This window comes from Lissotriton vulgaris, chromosome 2_1 (assembly GCF_964263255.1).
Source record: "Lissotriton vulgaris chromosome 2_1, aLisVul1.2, whole genome shotgun sequence".
Lineage (NCBI taxonomy): Eukaryota > Metazoa > Chordata > Amphibia > Caudata > Salamandridae > Lissotriton > Lissotriton vulgaris.
This window is the reverse complement of record NC_141687.1, coordinates 1,673,254,555-1,673,279,063: the sequence shown is the minus strand read 5'-3', so window position 1 is coordinate 1,673,279,063 and position 24,509 is coordinate 1,673,254,555. Positions and strand designations below refer to the sequence as shown.

The 24,509-nt window shown below is 48.0% G+C and overlaps 1 protein-coding gene across 1 annotated transcript in view; it reads right to left on the bottom strand.

The window, feature by feature from the left end:
* CRYBG2 (crystallin beta-gamma domain containing 2) overlaps positions 1 to 24,509 on the bottom strand; it is a 467,695-nt gene that overhangs the window by 71,971 nt on the left and 371,215 nt on the right. The window contains exons 4-5 of the mRNA XM_086957632.1: positions 16,148 to 21,896; positions 9,449 to 9,496 (exon numbers count right to left, since the gene is read on the bottom strand). Of these exons, the coding sequence (XP_086813758.1) occupies positions 9,449 to 9,496; positions 16,148 to 21,896 (5,797 nt within the window). The remainder of the gene's footprint in view (positions 1 to 9,448; positions 9,497 to 16,147; positions 21,897 to 24,509) is intronic.

The window sequence follows — 24,509 nt, the reverse complement described above, 5'->3', positions numbered from 1 at the left end:
ATGGAATACAATTCATGTATTCCAGTACTGGCAGCAGTCTAATTACTTCTCACAGCTGTCAGAAAAGAAGCAGCAGCTTACAGGTAGCAGCTAATATTTCACTGGACTAGGCCACCTGGGGGCCACCTAAGGGCCCAAACCTTTGATATGGGAGATGGATACATTTCGTCAATCAGATGTTTAAGGCCGTTTTTTTCTGGGTTAAGTGCTGCTATAATGCTCTGCCGACAGGCTTGAACTCTTGGCCTATTCCACTCCATTCAGAGACTTTTTTACACCCATCCAGCAGGGCTGGGCAAATGCACAGAACATGCTCAAGGGATTCATCAGACTCGCCACAGCCCCTGCATTTAATTTCTTCGGTTGAGCGGCGCCAGGGGGCTAGTGCTTCAAAAAAGAAGCTCTCCCAGTCTGAGGGCCATGAATCTTAGATTCAAGTGATTTGAATATGTACAGGCCGGGTATGAGGATGGAGAAGCCGGTTGGTACGAATTAATAACCGCTCATGCATGCTTGCGTTTAGCTAAGATTGCTCTATCTGCATGGTAGTAACAGAGACTGGTACGTTTTTTAATACATATTTCAAATGCGTCAACACAGGTTTTTAGGATGTCCAAACAAGATTTGTTTACCTACAATTGACCACTGAGGAAATACAGGGGTATCTCTCTCTGAAGAACAAGTGTTTTTACACTGACACCAGTTGGGGCCTGTACCAACAGTTACAGCAACAGGTTTGGGACACGGGCTACTGCTTGCATGCCGGAGGGGTTGGCAGAAGGAAAGTCACAGAAAAAAATGACAAGTGCAGTGAAGAGAGAGTGAGGCTCATTTGAACATTCTTACCCGGAGGCAGGGGAGGGGTGGCCGCTGACCCAGATAATACTCTCAAGCTCTCAAGAAGGGGCGCGTGCAAAAGGTATGGAGCTCAGAGGAAGATATGCACATGTTGACAACATATGTGACAGCGCCCTGGAGACAAGAGAGGAGATGAGGGGACCGGTCTTCAGCCCCAGAGGCAGAGCTCATACCTAGCGTCTCTCACTGAGAGAGAACTGTGATGATAAACTGGTGGAGTGGAATGGGCGCCAGAGTGGGTCTACCAGTGACGGCCGGTAATTTCAGGAAGGAGGAGGCAGACGGGACACACATGCATACACACACATACACTCACAGCCGTGCATTCCCACGCACACACACAAACACATCCATTCACAACACTAACAACCAAACATTCATACATACATGCACGCACCAAATATTCATTTAAAATAAAATTTTAAAAAACATACTTACCTGCAGTTCTGCCCTGAAGGTCCCAGGAGGCTTGGGACAGCTGCCTTCCCTAATAGGCTGACCTAACGTTAGCCAATGAGGGGAGGCAGCAGTCCAAACATCATCACAGAGTGGGATGGGGTCAGTGAGACTGTTGACCCCACCCCACTCTGTGATGAAGTGTCACTGACTGACACTCGACCCAGGGCGCTGCAGGGCTTAAAATTGAAGCGCTCATGTGCAAGACAATCAGTGACGCTTCCCCTCGTCACTGTAATGTTCGCGGCCGCTGGTTAGCGGTCTAGTTGGCCGCGCACCAAGAGATGCGCACACGCGAGCACGTGACGTAACGCGCTCGCATATATAATAAAGGAGGCGTGGCCGGCAAAGGTAGTCCGGACCACGCGGTGAACCAAACAGCGTGTCCAGAGTATTATTCCAGCCGCAGCGCCAGAGCCACTATGCGCCTGCGGCCTAGGGACACAACACTGGCGACGAGGGTCTGAGAGCCAATGCAGTGCCCCAGAGCACCCAACATTCTGCCGCATTCTGGAATTCAGGAGCACACGACGAGGCACTGAATTCATCGATCGGCAGGCCCTGCGCTGTGAGCGCAATCCGCGACGTGTGCCGGAGGAGTGGAAAAACCACGGTTGAGCGTACAGCGCCGCCAAGCGGCCATGAGTGGCTCCGAGTGACGGAGCTGGTGCCCAGGCCTGGAAAGACGGCCCCCCAGCGTGAGGCTCGAAAAGAGGGAGTGTGCGTGCGGCCTACTCCAGCACCGCAGCCCAAGTCGGGGCGACTGGACAGTGCGCCGAGAGGGCGGAAGGTCAGTGCCAGCGAGAGGGGAGCCCGGACAGTTCCATAAATCAGCACACGTGCAGCCCACTTCACCCCATCACGCGCAACAGCCCGGGCAAGGCCGCGTCTGGCCGGAACCAGAGTGCCACAACCAAGGGTGACCCAGGCCGTGAGCTAGGCCCTTCCACGTGCCAATATGGCGTCAATTCCCGCCATCGAACCATTTGTGGTGGACGGTGCCCCAGCATCCCTGGCGCCGCGCTGGAAAGACTAGACAGATCGCTTACAGATCTATTTTGAAGGTGCAGGTACAGCTAGGGAACGCGGCAGGGCACTGCTTTTGCATTTAGGCGGGAAAGACATCCATAGGATTTACAAAACCATCGTGGAAGCCACACCTAAGACCTACCTCACACTCCTCAATGCTCTTAACCCGCATTTCGAACTCATGGCTAGCAAAGACTATGAAAGGTTTATCTTCCGTCAAGCGAATCAGGAAGCAGAAGAATCGCTAGACGCTTTCCACGGCAGGCTTAAAGAACTAGCCAGCACATGTGGTTTCCGCGACGAGCAAGAGGAAATACAGGGACAGATAATACAGGGGTGCTATTCTTCGAAGCTGAGAGTAACGATCTTGCAAGAAGATGGGAAGCCGCTAGCAGACATCCTAAAGCTGGGGCGCTCCAAAGAACTATCACAAGCAAGAGCTTCACACATGGAGGCGGCTCTCCACCAGCCGGTCAAGGCGGAGCAGGTTAACACGGCGGAACAAGTCAATGTCGTCAGACCGAAAACACGCCAATACGGCGGGAAGAAGCCGCAAGACAAGTGCAGAGACTGCGGATACTGCGGGGGCCAGCCCCACCGCGCTCAAGACTGCCCGGCGCGAGGAAAAAGATGCAGCTCATGTGGATGGATGAACCATTTCGCAGCGGTCTGCAGGTCGACCAAGTCCAAGAAAGAGGCTGCCCACGCCATAAGGGAAAGTCGGGACAGCGAAGACATGGACGATGACACCAATGACTATCCCGTCCATTACGTATTCGCCATTGGCCAACCACAGCGAAAGAAGCGGCGTCTCCCGAAGTGTCGCATCAAGATACACCAACAGGAAGTGAGGGCTACAATTGACACAGGAGCCTTCCTAGAGCTCATGGCGGCGAACATGTACAATCAGCTAAGAGCCAAACCACCATTGCAGGCAGCAAAGATCAGAGTGTTCGCGTATGGGCAGAAGACACCGTTCCACTAATAGGATGCTTCCAGACTGAACTACAGCATCAGGACTTGAAAGTCCCGACGACCATCTATGTCACCAAAGAGGGCAGTGACATGCTCATCAGCGGGCAGGCGGCAGAAGAACTCAGACTGATATTGTTCGCTATGGCCGTGCTGACGGAAGAGCTAGACACAATACTGGAGGAGTTCGAGGATACGCTCCGAGGCATCGGGGGCCTAAAAGGAAAGGAGGTGTCCCTCCACATCGATCAGTCGATCTAACCCGTCGCACTCAGGCACCGAAGAATAGCCTTCCACCTCAGGAAGAAATTCAAGGAGGAACTGGAAGTCCTTGAACGGCAGGGCATCATCGAAAAAGTCAGCGGGCCTACCCCGTGGGTATCCCCAATCGTGGTAGCGCGCAAACCGAAGCAGCCTGGCCAAGTCCGTATATGCGTGGACATGCGTCTACCCAACGCGGCAGTCAAGAGAGAGAGGCATCTGACTCCCACAATCGATGACATCTTAGGGGAACTAAACGGAGCACGGTGGTTCTCAAAAAATGGACCTCCGCTCGGGCTATCATCAACTGCCCCTCCACCCGGATTCCCGCTATATAACCACGTTCTCCACCCACGTAGGCCTCAGACGCTACCGACGTCTCAACTTCGGCATATCAAGTGCCGCGGAGGTCTTCCAGAACACCATCAGGGAGGTCCTAAGTGGACGTCAGTGACGACCTGCTGATCTATGCCAACTCTATCGAAGAACACCACCAGAGACTGAGAGGCGTGTTACAGAGGATCAAGGACTCAGGCCTGACACTGCACCGTGAGAAATGCCAATTCCTTCAGAACAAAATTAGTTTCTTCGGCTATACCTTCTCCGACCAAAGGAGAGCCCCGGACCCGGACAAAGTAAAAGACGAGCAGGATGCGCCTGCCCCTCCAATATATCGGAAGTGAGGAGCTTCCTGGGCATGGTGAACTTCTGCGGGAGGTTCGTACCAGACTTATCAAACCTCACCGGCCTCTCCGGGAACTAACCAAATCAACCACCCCCTGGCAGTGGGGCGAAGAACAGGAGATGACGTTCCGAGACACAAAAGCGGCGTTGTCCGCAGACAGGACCCTATCGTACTTTGATCCGGCTAAGCCTACCAACATAGCGGTCGATGCCAGCCCTTACGGCCTGGGGGCCGTGCTAACCCAACGCCAAGGCGAGGATGAATGGGCCCCCATCACCGATGCCAGTCGATCCTTAACAGACACACAACAAAGATACTCTCAAATAGAGCGGGAGGCAATTGCGATTCACTGGGCCTGCAGACACTTCCACGTCTATGTGTACGGGCACCTCGTTCATAGTGTCAATGGATCACAAGCCTCTGATCCCACTATTCCGAGGGTCAGTATCTAAGCCACCTCCCCGGATCAAAAAATGGATTCTCCAACTGCAAGAGTATGACTACCAAGTAGAGTACAGACCGGGAGCGACAAACCCAGCAGACTATCTCTCCAGGCACCCCCGCGCTGCCACCAAAGTGGAAAAAGAAGACGCTGAGTAGACCGAGGAATATGTGAAAGTCGTGCTGGAAAGATCGAGACCCCTACTCATGAGCCTGGAGATGATTATTGAGGCCACACGAAATGACGAAGTACTACAGCTGGTAGCGAGTGCCCTACAATCCAACGACTGGAGGGCGGTTCAAGCCTCATTGAGCGAGCGGACACCGCAAGCCAAGACTTCCCTGGAAACCCTTCTGAGAGTGAAAGAAGAACTATCGTTCGACAACGGGGGGTGCCTACTAAAAGGCCCCCGGATAGTGATGCCCAAAAGTCTGACCCGGCAAGCGGTGTAGCTAGCCCACCGAGGACACCAAGGCATGGTAAAGACCAAGAGCAGGCTCCGAGCCAAGGTGTGGTTCCCGGAAATGGACACCATGGTGGAACAAGCAGTCAGGACGTGCCGATGGTGCCAAGCCGCGGGGCAACCCGAGCGACCGCCCCCGGTCCTCACAGAAGACAACCCGCAGAGGCCGTGGGAGTGTGTCAGTGCAGATTTCGGGCACCTCCCAGATGGAAGATACGTACTCGTCATCATTGACGACTTCACCAAATACCCCGAAGTTGAAGTCGTAGCAACTCTCACAGCCAAGGAGGTCATTGCAAAATTTGAGAAGACCATAGCCACGCATGGCATTTTTGAGAGTGTCAAAACTGACAATGGACCACCTTTCCAGGGACAAGAGTTCGCTGAATATCTCAAGAACTGGGGAATCCATCACAGGAAAGTGACCCCCCGCTGGCCTCAAGCCAACGGGGCGGTAGAGAGGTTCATGCGCACGCTGAACAAGGTCATAAGGATAGCCCATGCTGAAGAAAGAGCAATCTACAGCTTCCTGAGAGAGTATCGACTAACACCACAGCGAACCACGGAAGCGGCGCCAGGCCCCTCTGCCATAGGACGAGTGGTTAGGGACACCGTCCCAAGTCACCCTGACTGGGCTCCAAACCAGGTGGACCCGCAAAGGACTTTCTCCAACAGGGCCCGATCCAGCAACTATGCCAGCTTCCGGCAAAGGGCCAAAGAACCGGAGATCCAGGAAAGAGACCATGTATATGTGAAGGACAGATATCCGGGAAGCAAATTCCGACTACCATTCGAGCCCAGACCGTGGACTGCTATGCGCCATACTGGCACCATGGTGACAGCTCAACAAGGACCTGAAACAGTCACATGCAACGTGTCCTTTTTCAAGAAGGCTCACCCAGACACTACCGACTCCCAGGAGCAAGAACCAGAAGAGGAAACCTCAAGCCAACCAGAAGGACCGAGCAGGCCAGAGGGAGGTGATCGCGACGCCCAAGGCGAAGACGTAGAGGCAAGTTCCCCGACGTCCGGAACTCCCAGACTCAGCTCCCCCCGATCCCCGGACGATCACCGGGGCGCCCGAGCGTCCCCTCAGGTGACCCCACGGAGGGTCCCCACCCGGGGAGAAGCAGCGGGGTACGGGCTGCGGAGGAATCCAGCTCCGTCTTCCCAACTAGCGGACTTCGCTGTGGGCTGATCACAAACTATCTACTCATCACACTGGTAACTGGCTGGATGTCCCTGTTTTCCACTTATTGTGACTTTAGTGATTCTGTGTATGTTTTTCTTTTGTTTTAAATGAAGGTTAGAGGGAATATAATGTTCGCGACCGCTGGTTAGCGGTCTAGTTGGCTGCGCACCAAGAGGTGCGCACACGCGAGCGCGTGACATAACGCACTTGCATATTTAATAAAGGAGGCGTGGCCGGCAAAGGTAGTCCGGACCACGCTGTGAACCAAACAGCGTGTCCCGAGTATTATTCCAGTCGCAGCGCCAGAGCCACTATGCGCCTGCGGCCTAGGGACACAACAGTCACTGAGGGGAGGGCCTCGGTGATCTTTGCTGAGCTGAGGTCGTCACGCCCACAGGAGCTGTGACTTCCTCAGCCCAGCAAAGTTCAGCTCAGGCAGCCAGGAGCCTGCGCATTTAGCACATGTCTGGCTCCTGGCTGCCTGACCTGAAATAAACTGTGTCTGTCAGGCTGACATTTGTTCAGCCTGACAGACAATGTTCTTGAGGGGCGAAAGATGGGGGGTGGCCCCTCAGTCCCAATGGACCGGCCGCGGTTGGTGTGTATATCACACACTTCTGAGCAAGCAGTGGAAAGGGGCGGCACCCCTCAAACAGAGATAATCAGGAGATGTTCTCACCGTCAACGTATTTTGAAACTCCCAAATAATAAAACTGAGCACTTGACAACATCACAAGTCTTCTAAGATCTATTACACACTACTAGATCTGTCTATCCCAGATGCAACTTAATGCAGGGAAGGCCAGGATCAACCTTTTCTGCATTGAAAGGAAATATGGCAGATCATGTAATTAAACTGGAGACACCTGACTGCGCAGACTTGCCAGGAATACCTGAAGCCCACTTTCCAGGCATTGCAAGCTTTGTCAGGTGACAGTGCCTGTTACCCACAATCCAAATGGATTAAACTGGCCCTGAGCTGAAAGAGATCCATACAATGCTTTCCATCAGAGGGACTAGTTTGGAGGGACATCATATATTCTAAATAGTCGAACTCTGAGTGCCGCTCTTCAAAAGGACAGCCATCGGGCATTACCAAACTTTCAGTTCAGAGCCCGCTTACTAAAGCTGCTCACTTGAACTTCTCCTTCATCTGGGTTTGCGGAGAGATAATAAGGAAAAGCCAAAATTATTGAGATGGATTATGGAGGCGAATGTACAATTAATTATGCTTTGTATGGTGGATAATATTCTTTTCTGCATACAATTATTGATTGAAAATGTGTCTCACCCTCTGTCTTTAAATGCAAAATACAGAGGACCTGAGTGAGTGAAATTCAGGATTGTCCATGTCGTCTCACTCTCGACAATGATTTCTATATATCGATGAGTGGGATTCAACGTAAGTCAAAGAGGATAGACCCACACCAGATATTCTGATTTTTAAGGTATCCACTTGAGATCAATTTGAATAGGATGTATTGAACTTAGCTGATTTACAAAGCCAGTTGTTATCCTACAAATCTGGCCTGTATCAGGCCTGCCTCAACCGATATTAGACAGCTCTTGTATAGACAGCAGCGCCACCTCTGCTGTTTTAAATAGTGTTCAGCCCGGCTCCAAAGAAAAGCAATTGATCGTCAAGTTAAAAGTGTATTGTTTAGCTAGTCTGCCCTTAATACATAATAGCATTAGACATAGATACATATTTCAATTAAGAATGGAAAACAGAGCATAATTTCATAAAGCTTCTAGAAGATAAACAGTGCATGCAAAATCATTCCTTAAAGTAGTTCTAAAAGTGTTTTTTTTTACTTTTTAAGAAAAAATTCAGACGTTTTTAAAGCGTGAATCTGTGATCAAAGTATGCTCTGATTGCTGCTCTCCAATGCAATATGGATATCGTTGAGACTATTGGGATTATAAAGGTCAAGCAATTACAAAATGAATTGACTTTGTTATAGGGAAAGGCGATTACCAGCTGTATTCATGACCTAAAAAACCTACAGAATATTTTGGGGCTTATTTATGAGAGGCTTGCATCGCCAGAGCATCACTTTTTTTTGACGCTCTGGTGGAGCAAGCGTCTCAACCATACCTATGATACCGTGCAAAGTCACCCTACATGGCTTTACATGGCCTCATAGATATGGAGTAAGACATAGCAGCACAAGTCACCGCGCTGCCTTACTCTGCGTCAAGGAGGTGTTCCATGGCCTTTGCGGGGGTTCCCACGCAACACCCATGATTTTGATTCTGCCCCATATTTACAAAATCACGTAAACCTGGGTCAGCTCCAAAAAACGGACACCTCCCCAGTGGAGGTGTAATGAGGAGAAACGTTTTCTTTTCTCCTCGTTTTTTCCTCTTTCCATGTGTGCTGCATTCAGCATTTCACCTAGAAAGAGGAAAACGTCTCTCGTTATTGATTTTGTGAAGGAAGGTGCCCGTTCCTGTACGAAAACAATCTTGCCTATGTTGATGCTAGGCAGCAATTTGTGTGCCAATGCAAGGGGAAAGGACAGGAATGCAGCGTATTTCATAAATACGATGCATTCCTGTCCTTTCACATTTGCATAGGGCAGCACCGCAAGAAGACTTGGGGTGCTGCCCATGCCAATTCCTCATAAATAAAGCCATTTGTTTTTAGCTATACCTTTAACTACATCCCCAAGCTTACTGACCTTTAGTTTGCTAAGCACTGTTTGATATTATTTCCCCACTGTAAAAATTATTTGCTGTGGGAATTGGAGGCTTTGATGGTTGCCGATAGTTGTTGATGATAAGGAGTACCAGGTTCCAGAAATTATTGTCAGAAGGGGGTTCTTACGCCTAAAAAAGTTTGACAAGGGTGTATTGGCATCTAAGCGTTTGAAGACCTCTGCTCTAGAATGTCCCTGACATCCTCCGTCTCTTTCCTGCCCCTGTGGGCCTCCTCCCTTCATGTGCTACGGGACCTGTTCCTTAGGTTAAGAGGTTTCCCATTTAGATATTTTCAAGCACTTGATAGACCAGTCCAATGTGTAAGGAGTCTTAACACATGATGTGGACTCTGACATAAGGGTCTGGAATACTTCATTTTCTCCTCACCTTCCCTGGCCTGGGGTTGAGTTTTCCACGTTCTCTGTCTTCATGTTGCTGTGGGGAAAAAACAGAAACAATCATCAGTTCTAGAATTGACTATATCTGTTTTATATTCTTATAAATGAGTGGCAGACATCTTTGAAGGTTGGGGAAAGCAAAAGACAGTTAATAAATGTTCAAGGTATGAATTATCACTTTAAGGTGTGAAATTTGGATAAGGTGATCAACGATCCTATTCCAGTCTCTTGTCTCATCCTTTTTCTGGGAGTTAAGGAGTTTCAAGTATGTACATTGCAACCCCTTTAATCTGCTTGACAACTGGTATTAATTCATAAGTACACCTGCTGGCCTTTAAAAGCAAATATGCCTTGAAAATGTACAAAGTTTCAGTCACTGGTTCTTTTACATCTTATCCATCCATTACTTTTCATCAGCACCATCTTGCTAGGGTCATGACCGAAGACTAGACCAGAGCTCACCCTAGCATGTGCACCTCCATCTTAGTGAGACTTCTGGTGCATGAAGAGCTTGAAGTCTGAACCCTTGTTCAAAATGTTGCCCTCCTTTTTTTTGTGCATATTTATATAGCACGAACTCGGCCCTAAAGTTTTGGAATGCTTTACATGAGCACCAGTTATGTTACACAAGGACACATTCCGTTTTTTGTTTTGTTTGGTAGGCACGGGGAGATTAAGGGATTTGCCCAGAATCACAGGATGTGAACGTGACCCCGAGGCTCGAACCTTGGTTTCCAGCTCCAAAGTCGGCAGTCTAGCTGTTGGACCACATCCTCTCCCCAGGGCCTAACAGGTGTAGGCAGCAAATGTATGACGGAATTCCGCATTCATTTTTCACATATGCCTTAGGAGCTCTGTCATCTGAACGAATGCGTCTTTAGCACGCGTTTGTTCTGCACGCAAGTAGTTTTAACGACTTAGCTTAGGGGTGCGCTGGATAGTGGAATAGTTTAATTTACTATTCCAACTACAGTACACAACAGTAGGGAAGATGTTCGACTTTAATTCCAACTCCCTCCCCCATTGCGCCTCCCTAAAGCAAGTCGATGTAACATCTTTCGTGCAAAACGATAGCATGCCAAAAGGCGCATTTGTTCTGTTGCCAGTGCTGTGAAGGCACAGCATGATTCCGTCTTCATCCTAAAGGACATTTCCCGTATGCAGCATATAGGCCTTTTAAAGATAGCTCAGTATCAGCTCAGGTTGCCAAACATGATTGCACTCCACTTTTTTCTGGCTCATGAGATGCATTAGTATAAGTAATATCTAAGCCTTTGAGAAAAGATGCAGCATGGCTACTCCTTTATGTCAGCATCACCCATTCCTTCCCGTAGGCATTCATTTTCTCATCTGACAGCATCTCTGCTTTGATCTGGTTGCCATATGAACTGCTGGACATTCTCTGATTCCCTCCATTTTGTTGAATATGCAGACAGCATCCCACTGCTCCTCTTGCTATGCTGATGATACCTATATGTTTAGATTTCCAGGACCTCCTCTCTAATTGGATTACCTATAACTAAGCAGGCCATCCATGTAGATCCCTGCCTCTTTCGGCTGCCTCTATGATAATAATAACTATGAAAGATAACACAGGTCCTACAGAGTTAATTATAAGGACCAGCTAATTTCAATGACATTTTCTGAACCTTTGTCACATACCTCCTCATCCATTACACTGAAAGATGCATTAAAAGATGCTAAAGAGCCTCTATCTGGTAACTCACATGCAACATTAACGCGTTTCCAGCACAGGAGCACAACAAATACATTATTCTGCTAACCACGCTCTCCCCCACAGTGTAGCATACCACCCATCCGAATATGGGCTTTTGTGTCCCACAATGGGTACAAAGTGCTACATAAATGCCATAATAAAATACAATACAGTATGGGACCATATGTCAAGAAGAGACAATAATTATCTTCCAGGCTTTACTTACTGTGGACTTGATTATTTTACTACCTCATTTCCTAAGTGGGGAGTGAATGTCACTGCCTCTGGCACACAGGTGTAGATTGGAAACCAAAATCGACCCTGGCAAAATTGTTCAAATAAGCTCGACACCCAAGGAGGCCGAGGCTAGAATGGGGCGGTGAGGGCCTTTTTGGGTTATGGCAACCTGCTCTGCTCGCTAAGCACCCTCCTTGCCTGCTTTCCACCTTAAAAATGCTAGAGTGGCAGGACGCTAGTCTGGCCCAGTTCTTAGACCGCCACGCCAATCTATATTTTTACAGGGCGTGATATGTCCATTCCTGAAAACTGCTGCAGATTTCTATATAGCTACTGACACAGACAAAGGACACAGCTCCAACGCTTCCATGTTCGCCACAAACTTCAGATCGGATGATTTCATCTTTAGCAGGAAAGAACTCTGACAGTAGCGTAAAGGGAGCCAAAGGTCCCAAAGCACAGGAAGAAACATTGGTTCCCTCTACTGTATTGCCTTGACGGATAATAAAAGACAAATGTGTGGTGTGGTAAGCCCCTTAAAGCCCAGTGCCTCAGTGCCATGCCGCTGCACGTGCAGCTCTATTGATATGGAAGTTCTTCACATTGAACACATTTTAATATTGAGGGTGCGTGAAGTCTGGAAAGGTCTTGTTTAAATAACAACACATGAGAATTCTACTTTAAACTTCACAGACCTGAACATACCATGGGCACCCAGCATGGCAGGCCACCATCTCTGACCAGCACACAACACAGGCCTCCACGGACACAGCCTCGTCTCTAACCTGAACACATCATAGGTCTCAGCGTGGCATGTCATCCTATCTGACCTCAAAATATCATAGACCACTAAAGGCAGGGTGTCTCTCTGACTTGAGTGCACCATATGTCTCTGATGTGGGCAAAGATGTATTCCAAAAAAACAGGAGTCCATGTGAGAATGGTGTACCCACTGACCCACATACGCCAACGCTCTCGTTCCACACAAGCAGCTCCTGAGTTTTTTTAAGCCAAAAAAGGCTTCATTTTAGCTTTCTCTCACTTGTAACTTCCCACACTTTAATGAGAATTAGTAGGAATAATAAATAAAGATTTTTTCTAGAACTCCCTCTTATCCTTTCTGGAATGTTGTCATGAACTCTGGTCCAAGAGAACATCTCAAAGCTGAACTCTTCTGGTCAAACCCAAACTGGTGGCAGCCTTGCCAGAGGTCCCTGCGCTATCAGGTCTAAAGGGATCCTGGAGTCCCTGCTCCGCATGATCCTCGGGGACTCTGGAGTCCCTTTCATGGGATCCTTATGGAATCAGGAGCCTCTGCACTACCTAAATGTGAGGGGCCACAGAATCCATGCTCTGTCTGACATTATAGGATCTGAGGTCCCAGTATTAACTAATTCCAAGGTATCCTGGACTCACTTGCTTCCTTCATTATCTGATCCATAGGACTCCTGGACTACCAGGACTCTGGGGTCTCAGTGGATCTGGGCGGTCCTGTACTATCTCATCCCCCCGAGCACTATCTGATGCACAGGGATCGTGAAGTCTGTGCACTGTCTGAAAAAGAGGCACCTTGGGCTGCCTGCACTATTTGAATCACCGGATTGCTGGAGTCCTGTTATAGCTGATCCCTGTAATCCCGAAGCTCCTGCACTCACTCATTCTGAGGGATTCTGTTGGCTATGTACTACCAGACAACCTTAGATCCTGATGTAGGTTTCATCAGATCCCAGCACTGTCTGCTCTTGGGGAATCTAGAGTCCCTGCACTATGTTATTCCGAATGATCTTGAGGCAATCCACTACCTGATTCTGATGGAGCCTTAGGTCCTTGCAGTAGTAATTCTGAGGGATGCTAGGAGTCCTTCACTATAGCGTTCTGAGAATCCTAGAGTTCCTGCATGATCAGGACCGGACTGGCCGTAGCCGGCACCGGGCGTTTCCCCAGTAGGCTGCCAGGTTGGGGGCTGGTTTTAGGCCCCTGGGGGCCGTTTTTGTTACTGGAGGCCTGCAATATCGGCCCCCGGTAACAAAATCGGCTGAAACTGGCCCTTACAAACTGCTCACCCCCTCATCCCCCCAGGGGGGCCAGCCGAGCAGTTTGCCCTGTGCATGATCTGCTTCCAAGGGATCAGTGGGTCCTTGCACTAACTGATTCCTAAGGTTCCTGGTGTCTCTGCACTGAAACAGAGGGATTCTTGTGTCCATCTACAGTCTGATGCAGAGGCTCTTTTGACCCCACCACTAGCTGATTCACAGAAGCCTCTCTGGGACGTTATGTTGGTACGGAGCATTGTTCTATCTGAGGGATGCGTACAGTCTATGCTCAGCCTCTTACCCAGGGCTCCTCGGGATCTCATTGGGATCTCCTGTGACCTCATTAAAAGTTCCATTCTGGCCCATGCTTCTTTGTGATTCTGTTTGCACTTACTCTAGTGAGGGATCTATAGCTGATGTGCAGTGGGTTCGTTAGCTTGTGTCTGATGTTGTGACAATTGTGGAAGGGTGCAGAAATCTATATGCGTAAGATGGCTGCTGTTTCTTTACCTTCACTTACAGCAATTCTTCAGGAGGCGCCAGTGCTATGTCAGAATTATCCCTTAGCTCTCTTCCTTTGTGAGAAGCACCCACTCTGCTGGGTTGGAAGACGATACCAGCACTTGACATGACTGCTCATGTGAGAAGCGCCTTTTACCAACCTACCCAAGTCCAGAGCGCCTTTTGACACACTACCTCCACAAGAAGCACCCTTTTGGTATACTGCCCATGTAAACAGCTCCCGTCCATGGCATACTGCAAGTGCAGCCGAGAAGTCCCCCCAGCACTCTGCCCCATTTTATTGAAAAGGTCATTATATGCTTTTAAAGTGAAGCGGAAATTACATCATCCACCCATTGATGACCAGATGACTTCAAAGTGTTAAATTATTTCCCCACCTTAATCCACTCAGCAGCTTCCAGTTCGTTGTTGATGGGTTAGAGTACAGGCAAAAAGCGAAAAATTCAGAAATCTAACATGGCTATGAGAGCCTTCTTTATATTCTCTGCCAGCTGCTCCTTTCATGAACAAGACCATGGGCTAGAAAGGGCACTGCCAGGGGGTACCAAAGAAAGCCAGCGTTAACAGATCCTTTCTGTTAACGCTTGGAGAAGTGTGGCTCAATGGTTAGAGCGGCAGACCCTGATGCAGAGGTCTGGCCCGGGACCAGGGTTCAATTCCTGCCTCCGTGGGCCTTGGGCTCAATTTCCTCGGACCTGAAAATTCTCGCCTCGTTGCCTATTCTAATCATGGGTCCCACTCTGCAACTCTGGGCAATAGGTTGCTTAATCTCCACAACGGCCCCAACAGCGCTGGGATGCCTGGCTCCACCTTGGGGGTGCCCAGAAGTGGACATTTCACAGGGAAAAGCCAGGAAGGGTTCCGCAGCGGTATGCGTTACAGCACCAGGACAGCCCAGTTGGGGTATTAGTGCGCTTTACAAGTACAAATTACATTTCCCATAATTGAAGTCAATGTCTCCCTCCCAAACATGGGCCCCACAAAGCCTGGCACTAATACATACTCAGTGTGCAATTTAGACTGCCTCAAGTGTTATAGGCTGGCACACTGATGGTATGCACCCTGAATATCAATGCTAGAAGATTGAGGTATACTTATATGGAAGTACAAAGTAACTGATTCAGAAAATACCAAAAGGTACTTATAAATGTTTCATACCCAATTCCACAGCTATGTGCCTTGACGAAACATATATTTTCAAGTTATGTAGATGTGGAGTTAGGAACAGTAAATCTATACTCCCTCTATATGCACTTACCTTTCGATACTTTGGTCTTGGATATTTTGTCCACTATGTTCTTGTATAACGATATTCATAACCTCGTTATTCAGTAGTACAACCCAGTTTAGTTTGATACCTGACTCAAACTAAACTGGAATCTACCAGTAATTGTGCAGCCCCTTGGTAACACTGCATAGGTAATGGGTGGTTTTCAATGCTGACCTACTCATGATACTGGTTATAGAAAATAAAATCCCCTGGTACATGCAAAACGGGTTGTCTGATGGATTTCGGTCCTAGACTAGTTGTATGTCAGAATATCATATACAGAAATATTGTCTTCCATAACTATCGTGTCTTAAACATCGTCTACAAAATAATATCCCATTGGTTATAGATTTTCTATTAATAGCTCCAATGGTGTGATACTTAAGTAAATGTAATGCATGACATGATATTAAGGTCAGGCAATATTCTGACAGTGGTATTCTGGGATCCAATTGCTCCGCTTTTACTCCTTGTCCTTGATTAAAAAAGACCATCCCTTGGTGAAGCCCATCTCTACAGATGAAAGTCCAGCATCATCCACTAGACAGCTATTATACCTAGATTGCCTCGAACAACTAGGACAGACACCACACCCTACTTTCCACATCTGCATTAATGCTACTTGTGCCTATGCTGCCACAGAGCTTGGATGGCTTTAGCCAGGCCTAGCATGTGCTTTGTGCACTAAAAATTATCACTGTTACAATTCACAAATGACTAACTATCAATGCAAATACAGGTAAACACAATTCTGCAAAATAGTTATGAAGATCAAGATAACATATATGAAATCACATGTCAGCTTCTTGTTACAGTCAATGTGGAAGGTGAGTTGGGACACATGTCCCTCCACTTAGAAAAGAAACTAAACATCAACCAATCAGTGTTAATGAAAATAAACGAACTCACCCAGTCATCAGGGAAGGCTCTCAGCTCTGCCTGAGGTTGGACCTTGCTCTGCTTGGCCTCCACAGAGTGAGGGAACACCCCGCTGCTACTTGTGTTGGTATGTGGGGTTCTTGGAAGGTGTTGGGGAAGCAGTGGTACACTGCTCGGGGTAGGGGCTGGAAGGTGTTTGGGAAGTGGTGGTACACTGCTCTTGGTAGAGGCTGAAAGATGTTGGGGAAGTGGTGGTACACTGGTTGATGCAGGGGATGGAAGGTGTTGGGGAAGTGGTGGTAAATTGGTTGATGCTGGGGTTGGAAGGTGTTGGGGAAGTGGTGGTGCGCTGCTTGGAGTAGGGGTTGGAAGGTATTGGGGAAGTGGTGGTGCGCTGCTCGGAGTAGGGGTTGGAAGGTGTTGGGGAAGTGGTGGCACACTGGTTGCTGTAGGGGTTGGAAGGTGTTGGGGAAGTGGTGGTGCATTGCTTGGGGTAGAGGTTGGAAGGGTTTGGGGAAGTGGTGGCACAGTTCTCGGTGTAGGGGTTGGAAGGTGTTGGGAAAGTGCTGGTGCACTGCTTGGGGTAGGGGTTAGAAGGGTTTGGGGAAGTGGTGGTTCACTGCTCGAAGTAGGGGTTGGAATGTGTTGGGGAAGCAGTGGTACACTGCTTTGGGTAGGGGTTGGAAGGTGTTGAGGAAGTGGTGGTGCACTGCTCGGGGTAGAGGTTGGAAGGGTTTGGGGAAGTGGTGGCACAGTTCTTGGTGTAGGGTTTGGAAGGTGCTGGGGAAGTGGTGGTGCACTGCTTGGGGTAGGGGTTGGAAGGGTTTGGGGAAGTGATGATACACTTCTCGGGGTAGGGGTTGGAAGGGTTTGCGGAAGTGGTGGTACACTGCTCGGGGTAGGGGTTGGAAGGTGTTGTGGAAGTGGTGATACACTTCTCGGGGTAGGGGTTGGAAGGTGTTGGGGAAGTGGTGGTACACTGCTCGGGGTAGGGGTTGGAAGGTGTTGTGGAAGTGGTGATACACTTCTCGGGGTAGGGGTTGGAAGGTGTTGGGGAAGTGGTGGCACAGTTCTTGGGGTAGGGGTTGGAAGGTGTTGAGGAAGTGGTGGTAAACTGTTTGGAGGCGAGGTGGGCAGTGGAGGGGTGGAAATAGCAGGGGGTTCTTCTTCGGGATCTGTGTTCTCCCCAAGTGGTTCATCAGGACTCGGATCACTCTTCGCATCAGAGCTTGGCACCAAAGGGACCTGAAGAGTGGTCAAACCATTCTTCAGGGACTCCTTATTCTTCATACCACCATAGGGGGCATGTTCACTAATTTTGTAGCTAATGAAGAGGAGCCCGTCCAAACGGGAGTAAGGTTTCTCCTCTGAAGAAGTAGCTTTCTTCTCTAGCCTTTCTGACAACAGCAGGGTGTCTGTGCTGCAGCTCTGCCTCTGTGGCTTGTTTTGGTCCAGAGTAGCCCGGTACCCAGTGGTCCTGGAGGCCTGGTTGCTATCATCCCCCAGGTGCCGCCTCATCATCTCCAAGGGGCTTAGGTTCTCCAGGTCCTTGCTTCTGCTCACAATATTCTCCCAGGAGTAGACAGGCTTGGATTTTTCTCCAGTGGCTGGCATTTCCTTGCTGTCCTGGGTGGATGCCACACCTGAGTCCACGTCACTTGATGGTTCAAAGCCCTCCATTTCTTCCTCTTCTTCCTCGTCCACAGGGGATGACAACCTGTTCTCTGTGTCTGAAAAAACAGGTAGAGGCTCTGGTGACCTCGGTGAGCCCCCATCCTCTGTGATGGGTGGCAAAGTGGCATATACGGAGAGGGCAGAGGTCCGTGGCAGCTTCACCACCCTTGGGTGCTTCATGATCTCTGGGGTTTCCAGCTTACGGACAATGTCAACCCAACTATCCATGTCAACAGCAACATCGGATTCTTCCTCTACCATACTGTGAGGCAGGGTGGACCCCTCTACTGGCAGTAAATATGTCATTGTTGATGAGGTGTGCATATGCTTTGTGGAGGACATCCCTGGCCCTTCTTCCACCTCTTGAAAGTTTCTATCAACTGGAAGCGTTGTGTCCATGCTTTCCAAATTATTTCTGGAACTCTGTTCACTGGAAGTAACAAAACCCTCATAGTCTGTGACATAGATTTTCAATGTTGGCGCAGAGTCGTCACCAATGTTATCCATTGATTTTTCTCCAAACAATATGGTCTCATTCTCGACCATGGAATGTTGTGATTGGCTGTCTCCATTTGTGAGTTTATTGGGAGGTTCACCGATTTCCTGTTCTAATGTGACAGCAGCAATATCATTATGGACTTTAAAGGCAAGGTTTTCCTTCGGGGATTTGGCATTTGGGGAATCGATCTCATTTTGGGAGCGGTTTCCTGTGACTGGCGTTGTTATTTGCAAGCCATCTTGCTCTGGGCAAGGGATCTTCACCGGCAAGTTACACTCTTTAATACTGTCTTCGATTTCAAAGGTGCTTTCTGCTACTGAGTTAGGTACTCCTGATGTGGACTCAATTTGGTTGTCATTTTGTTCCCCTAATGGCTCAGTTGCTGCCCAATTGACTGAAATCTGATGGTTGCTGTCAGATTCTTTTACATTGCTGCTGGTTTCATTTTCGTTAATGGAGTTTGGGAGGAACTCTTGTACTGCCCTGCTGGTTTCATCCTGGCTGTTGATATTTGGTGATACTTCTGTTTTTGTACCCCTGCTTAAAGACTGGTTGGTGCCTTTTGGTGCCAGTTCGATCAGCGTCCTGCTGGCTGCATTTTGGGTCATGGGCTTTGGGAGCGATTTACTTACTGCGCTGCACGACTCATTCGGGTTCTCGTAATTTGAATTGAAAGTGGTCCTCATACCATCAAATACATCTTGGTCATTGCTTTGTGGTTCTGCTGTTGTACTGCATGCTGAATTGTGAGACAGGCTGGATTTTGTTCCTAAACTATGCACTTCATCTTGCCAGGTGGGCTCTTGAAGTGATTTTGTTTTTAAACAACTGGGCTCATTTTGCTCAGAGGTTTCTGATGGTAAAGTGGTTACTTTATTGCTGACAACCTCATGCCCAGGCTTTCCTGGAGGCATACCTTCGATTATACTGTTATGTACCGTGTTCTCGGAGCTTTCTGGCGCTAGTGGGTCCATGATACCATAAGTTTTATTTTGTTCTGGGCAATTTTGCGGTAGTTTGTTCCTGCCACTGTGTAAAGGATTGTGCCCAGAGCATTCTGGCGGCAAGGCATCCATTAGACTCTCGGTTGTATCATGTTCGGAGTATTCTTGTAGTGATTTAATCATTTCATTTCTATGCTGATTGTGCCCAGGGCTTCTCGGTGGGGAGTTATCCGGTTTTCTGCTGTCTATGATTGGCTTATGGTTATCTGTGACTGAAGTGTACATTATAATGAAAGGTGCACTCTTCCCCGGGTGTTTTGTAAGTGGTTTGATCAATATGTTGCTAGGTTTATTATGTTTTAAACTTTTTGCTTGGGATGTATCTGTCTCTACCTTGTATGTGTTGTGCCAAGCGCTTGCTGTTGGCGATATTTCTATTACTTTTCCTAGTGTATTGTGCCCAGGGCTTCCTGCTGGTAATGTTTCTGTTGTTCTTGTTTCATTGTGACCAGGGCTTCCTAGTGGTGATGTTTCTGCTGTTCTTGTTTCATTGCTGCTAGGGCTTCCTGGTGGCAATGTTTCTGCTGTTCTTGTTTCAGTGTGGCCAGGGCTTCCTGGTGGCAATGTTTCTGCTGCTCTTGTTTCATTGTGACCAGGGCTTCCTAGTGGTGATGTTTCTTTTGTTGTTTTTATGTTATTGTGGCCTAGGCTTCCTGGTGGTGATGTGTCCATTACACTACTGCCTGTATTGTGCCCTTGGCATTCTATGAGGGATGTGTCTTTTATATTAGTAGTTCTTTTATGCTGTGGGATTTTTAATGGTGTTTTTATGTTTCCGCTGAGTGTATTGTGCCCAGGACTTCCCGGTCGGATTTCCATCGCTCTTTTCGGTGTATTGTGTGGAGGGCTTTCTGGTGGTGAGGGTTCCCCTGCTGTATTGGGTGCTGTGTGCCTAGGGCTTTCTGGTGGTGATGTTTCCATTGTTCCCTTGGGTGTATTGTGCTCAGGGCTTTCGGGTGGTGATGTTTCTGTTGTTCTGGATTTGTTAAATCCAGGACTTCCTGGTAGCGTTGACCACATTGTACTGCTGGTTGTGTTGTGACCATGGTGTTCTGTTGGTGATGTGGCTATTATATTACTGGCTGTATCGTGTCCACAGCTTTTTGTTGCTGTGTTTTGTGTACTCCTGCTTTTATGGTGCCCGCGGGTTTCTGGTGGGAACACTGATGTCTTACCACTGGATTTACTCTGCCACGAACTTGTAGGAGGTGATGTGGCTACTATACAGCTCGGTTTGTTGTGCCACGCACTTCCTGGTGATGAGACCTTTGTACTGCCAGATTTATTGTGCCAGGAGCTTCCAGTTGGTGATGTGGACATTATATTGCTTGATTTATTAAGCCAGGAAATTCCAGTAGGTGATGTGGCTATTATTATGGAAGGTTTATTGAGCCATGGACTTTCTGGTAGTGACTTGGTTGCCACACTATTGGGCTGACTGTACCCTGGGATTCGTGGGGGTGATGTTGCCAGTATACTGAGTGGTGTATTGTGCCATGTGGTTCTTGGGGGTGTCCTGGTGCCTGCACTATGAGGTGTAATGTGTCTTGGGCTTTTTGGTGATGATTCAGTTACCAAAGTGTCATCTTTCTGTTGCCAGCTGGTGTGTTGTGATGAATAGTTCTCCCTTTGCCGTCGGCTTACATTTTGTGAGCCTGTGGTGTCATAATTGCTGTCCTTTTGCCATCTGCTTTTTTGTAGTGACATAGGTTCTGTGGTGTGGTCTTCCCCTTGCCAGTGGCTTTCTGTTGCCCTATTGTTATTTGTTTGCCACTGTGTTTCTGGTGAACTGGGGTAATCCTCTAATCTATTTATAGTTTTGAATTGGATTACTGTGGGGGAACCCGCTTCAATACTGTCCTTTGCCCTCTGGGAGGTGCTGTTTTTGGTTAGTCTGTTAACTGCACTGTCATCAATGTTTTGCCAGCAGTCCCTGGTTGGGGAGTCAGCCTCTCTGCTGCCCTTGGCACTGGGCCAATCCCCCTCACCCCTATTTGTTATGGTTGCTTCCCTTGGTGGTCGGCTTGTCGCAGGGTCGCTTCCAGTCACATGTCCAAACTCTACATGTCTCCAGGTTCTCTTGGTTGGCGAGTACACCTTGGCATATATGGCGCTGTGCACCATGGGGATGTTGGGAAGGTCTGTTGCTCCTGGGCTCCGCCTCTCTCGCAATGTAGAGGACCCAGGTGATACCTCCAATGAAGCTGTCCTTCTGAGCCCTTGTGAAGTTTCATTCTTTTCATATTGTCTGGGGCTCTGCGGTGAGACACTGTTATGCTCCCTAGCTGGACTCTCCTCTGCTCTTTCCTCTCCTGGAGAATATATGGCTTCGACCAGCTCCCCTCCCGAGATAGTACTTGCGATCCTCTTGCTAAGCACCAATGATACTGTGTAGAGGCTTTGCCTGGCTTCAGTCATTGTTGGCTTTGGGGAGGTTGCCGCCTGGTTGAGGCCTCTGCTGACTGCCTGTGGGGTGCTTGGTCTTCCCGGGGCTGCCTCCATGCTGTTTTGGTGGTGCTCAAATCCAGAGGATGATTCCCCACTCTCCACTTCCACCTTGTCCACTGGGGTAGAGGATTCTTCACCGTCCTCCAAGAAAAATCTAGAAGGAAGACGAAGAGGCATACATTAATCACAGAGATTCAGCAACGACAGCATTCAAGCACATTCCAACCACTTCCTTCCCCATGCATTTCTGACACGGAACCCAGCCAGGGGCTGGAGGGGTGGGCATCTTCTGCACGCAGGCTGTAATGCAGCCTGCATGGAGAACAGGAAAAGAGTTCATGACTGTTTTGGGCAGCCCGAGATGGCCAGTTAAAGTCATTGCGCACTTAGGAGTGTTCATCCACTTCTCACCTGCAGACCCGCCCTCTCTCGCAAGCTGCGGCAGCAGGAGGGCAAAATAAAATGAAAATATTACGTTATTATAATTGAATTTTTTCCTTTCTTTTGCTGCTTCAAGACAGAGGGGCGACGCTCCTATGCCTTAGAGGAGGAGCCGCCACTGACTGCTCTCTAGCTGAGGACCAAATTGCTGGCATTTAAATGTGTGCTCATAGCATACCCCCTGGTACTTATACTAGCAGCTAATCAGACATCATTCTTCATCACTCATAATGGAATCCTGCACATCACCACTGGTTGCATCATCCTACCTTCACGATGAGATATAAGTTATCATTCTCAAGGACCTCCAAGGGCATGGCTTACTATGTGCTCTTCTGGATAATGAGTCTGCTGCAGTCACGCAGCTCCTGGCATGCAAGCTCACTTTCTTGCCATAGGGAAGATGGCCCTACCCTGGAATGGTAAAAATGCCCTCACAGTCTATGGGCAATCTCTGAGACAGACAGCAGCACAAGAGGCAGTCATGTTGACTTAAGAGACAGAGCAAGGCATATGAGACAGTGAGGGAGCAAGACCTTTAGACAGCAAAGCTTGTGTGACCAAAAGGCCAGATTCTGAAGCTGGTGTGTAAGAAGAAAGAAACCTTTTCTCCTGTACTGCCCAAGACACACAGGTATGAGAGACACATACCCTTCTACGCTCTGAAAAGAACAAGTATTCCCAAGAAAACCAAATACAGAAAATCTGTGTATCATTTCTCGTACTCGGAGAATGGGGTACAGCAGACACAGCCCTAGGAAGAAGAGTGGTGCCAGTCAGTCAGTCACCTATGAAATGCGCAACATGTCCTTCACACCTCAAGATATGTACGTGAGTACCTGTATACATGTAAGTATCCTTGTGTTCACAGACATACTTACATATGCATAGGTACACAAGTGCCTATAAAGATATATGCAGGCATGTCCTAAACACAGAAATAGGCTTAACCATGGTGTGCATATGGTAGTGAAAGAGACTTGCCGGGGTGATGGACCCAGTTTTTTTACCCAGCCTGCATGCTAATGATGATAATTACGATATATTATGCCCTTGGAAATGGGAACCCCCTTACCCATTAGTTCAATGACAATAAAAAGGTACCTGGACAAGTAGGAGTATTCACGAGAGTACAGTAAAATCCGTGTTTTGTGTCCAGTGCTGATTTAAGGCAGTCGAAAAAAGAGAAGTTGGCAACTCTTTGCTTCTCCGAGTTTATTTGCGGAGAAGCAAAGAGTTTCCAACTTCTCTTTTTTCGACTGCCTTAAATCAGCACTGGACACAAAACACGGATATCACTGTACTCTCGTGCTCCTACTTGTCCTGGTACCTTTTTATGTGCATATGGTAATGACTGACTAACTGACATTGCTCGTAGTGGTTATAACACCTCTGGGGGTAAGGCTCGGCCATACCTTCAATTTAAAAAAATCAGTCTTAGGTTTCATTATAACGTTGGTGCAATTTGACATATCTGTACCAGATCTGATATAACTCTAGCTAAACTGGCTGAGTTTTGACATACCAAGTTTCGTGCAATTCCATGCAGCGGAAAAAAGATGCAGTTACCATTTTTAGCTGCCAGAGGGAATATGGCTCTCACTTCAGCAATAACAGCTGAACGCCTTTATACGAGACTGAGCTGGGGTATAACTTCATTCACAATGCGTTTCTTTCATGGATTGGTGTAAATTTGCTCAGTAATTTGTATCTGAAAAGGGCGTACAGGAAGCATCAAAGAATGAATATGTAGAAATATTTTGTTCATGAAAATTGTTAGAATCTTGAAAGTTCTGTCTATCACATTTGAATTGTGCATAACATGTGGGTGGATGATGAAGTGCTTACATCATTTTCCATCATTTTGGAATTTAAAAATGTGCACAATACCATGAGTTTCGTTCAATGGCAAAAAATCACAAGTCATTAGGATCATGGAAAAATGTTAAAAAGTATTACAACAAGCATTGGCAAAGCCAATAGGTCTCGCCTCTGATCCTATTGGTTCTGCCAACGCCTTCTGTTCATGCTGAAGAGCAACGGTTAAATGCCAGGGCTGTGCAGAATGAACAAAAGGTTCAAAAAGATGTGATGATGCAGAAGAATAATTTTGTGGGGATGCCCATATCATTTTGTAGGCTTACACGTGTCGTGAAGCATGCACATTACTCAGGTGCCATTTCTTTTTTTATTTACTGATCCAAGATAGATTGGTAAATTTAAAAAAGCTGAAGTAGCAAGAAAGCTTGTTTATTTAAAAAGCAGATGGACCAGCAACAATTAGGTGCTTGGCCATCCCAAAAAAAATATAACATTAAAAACAAGC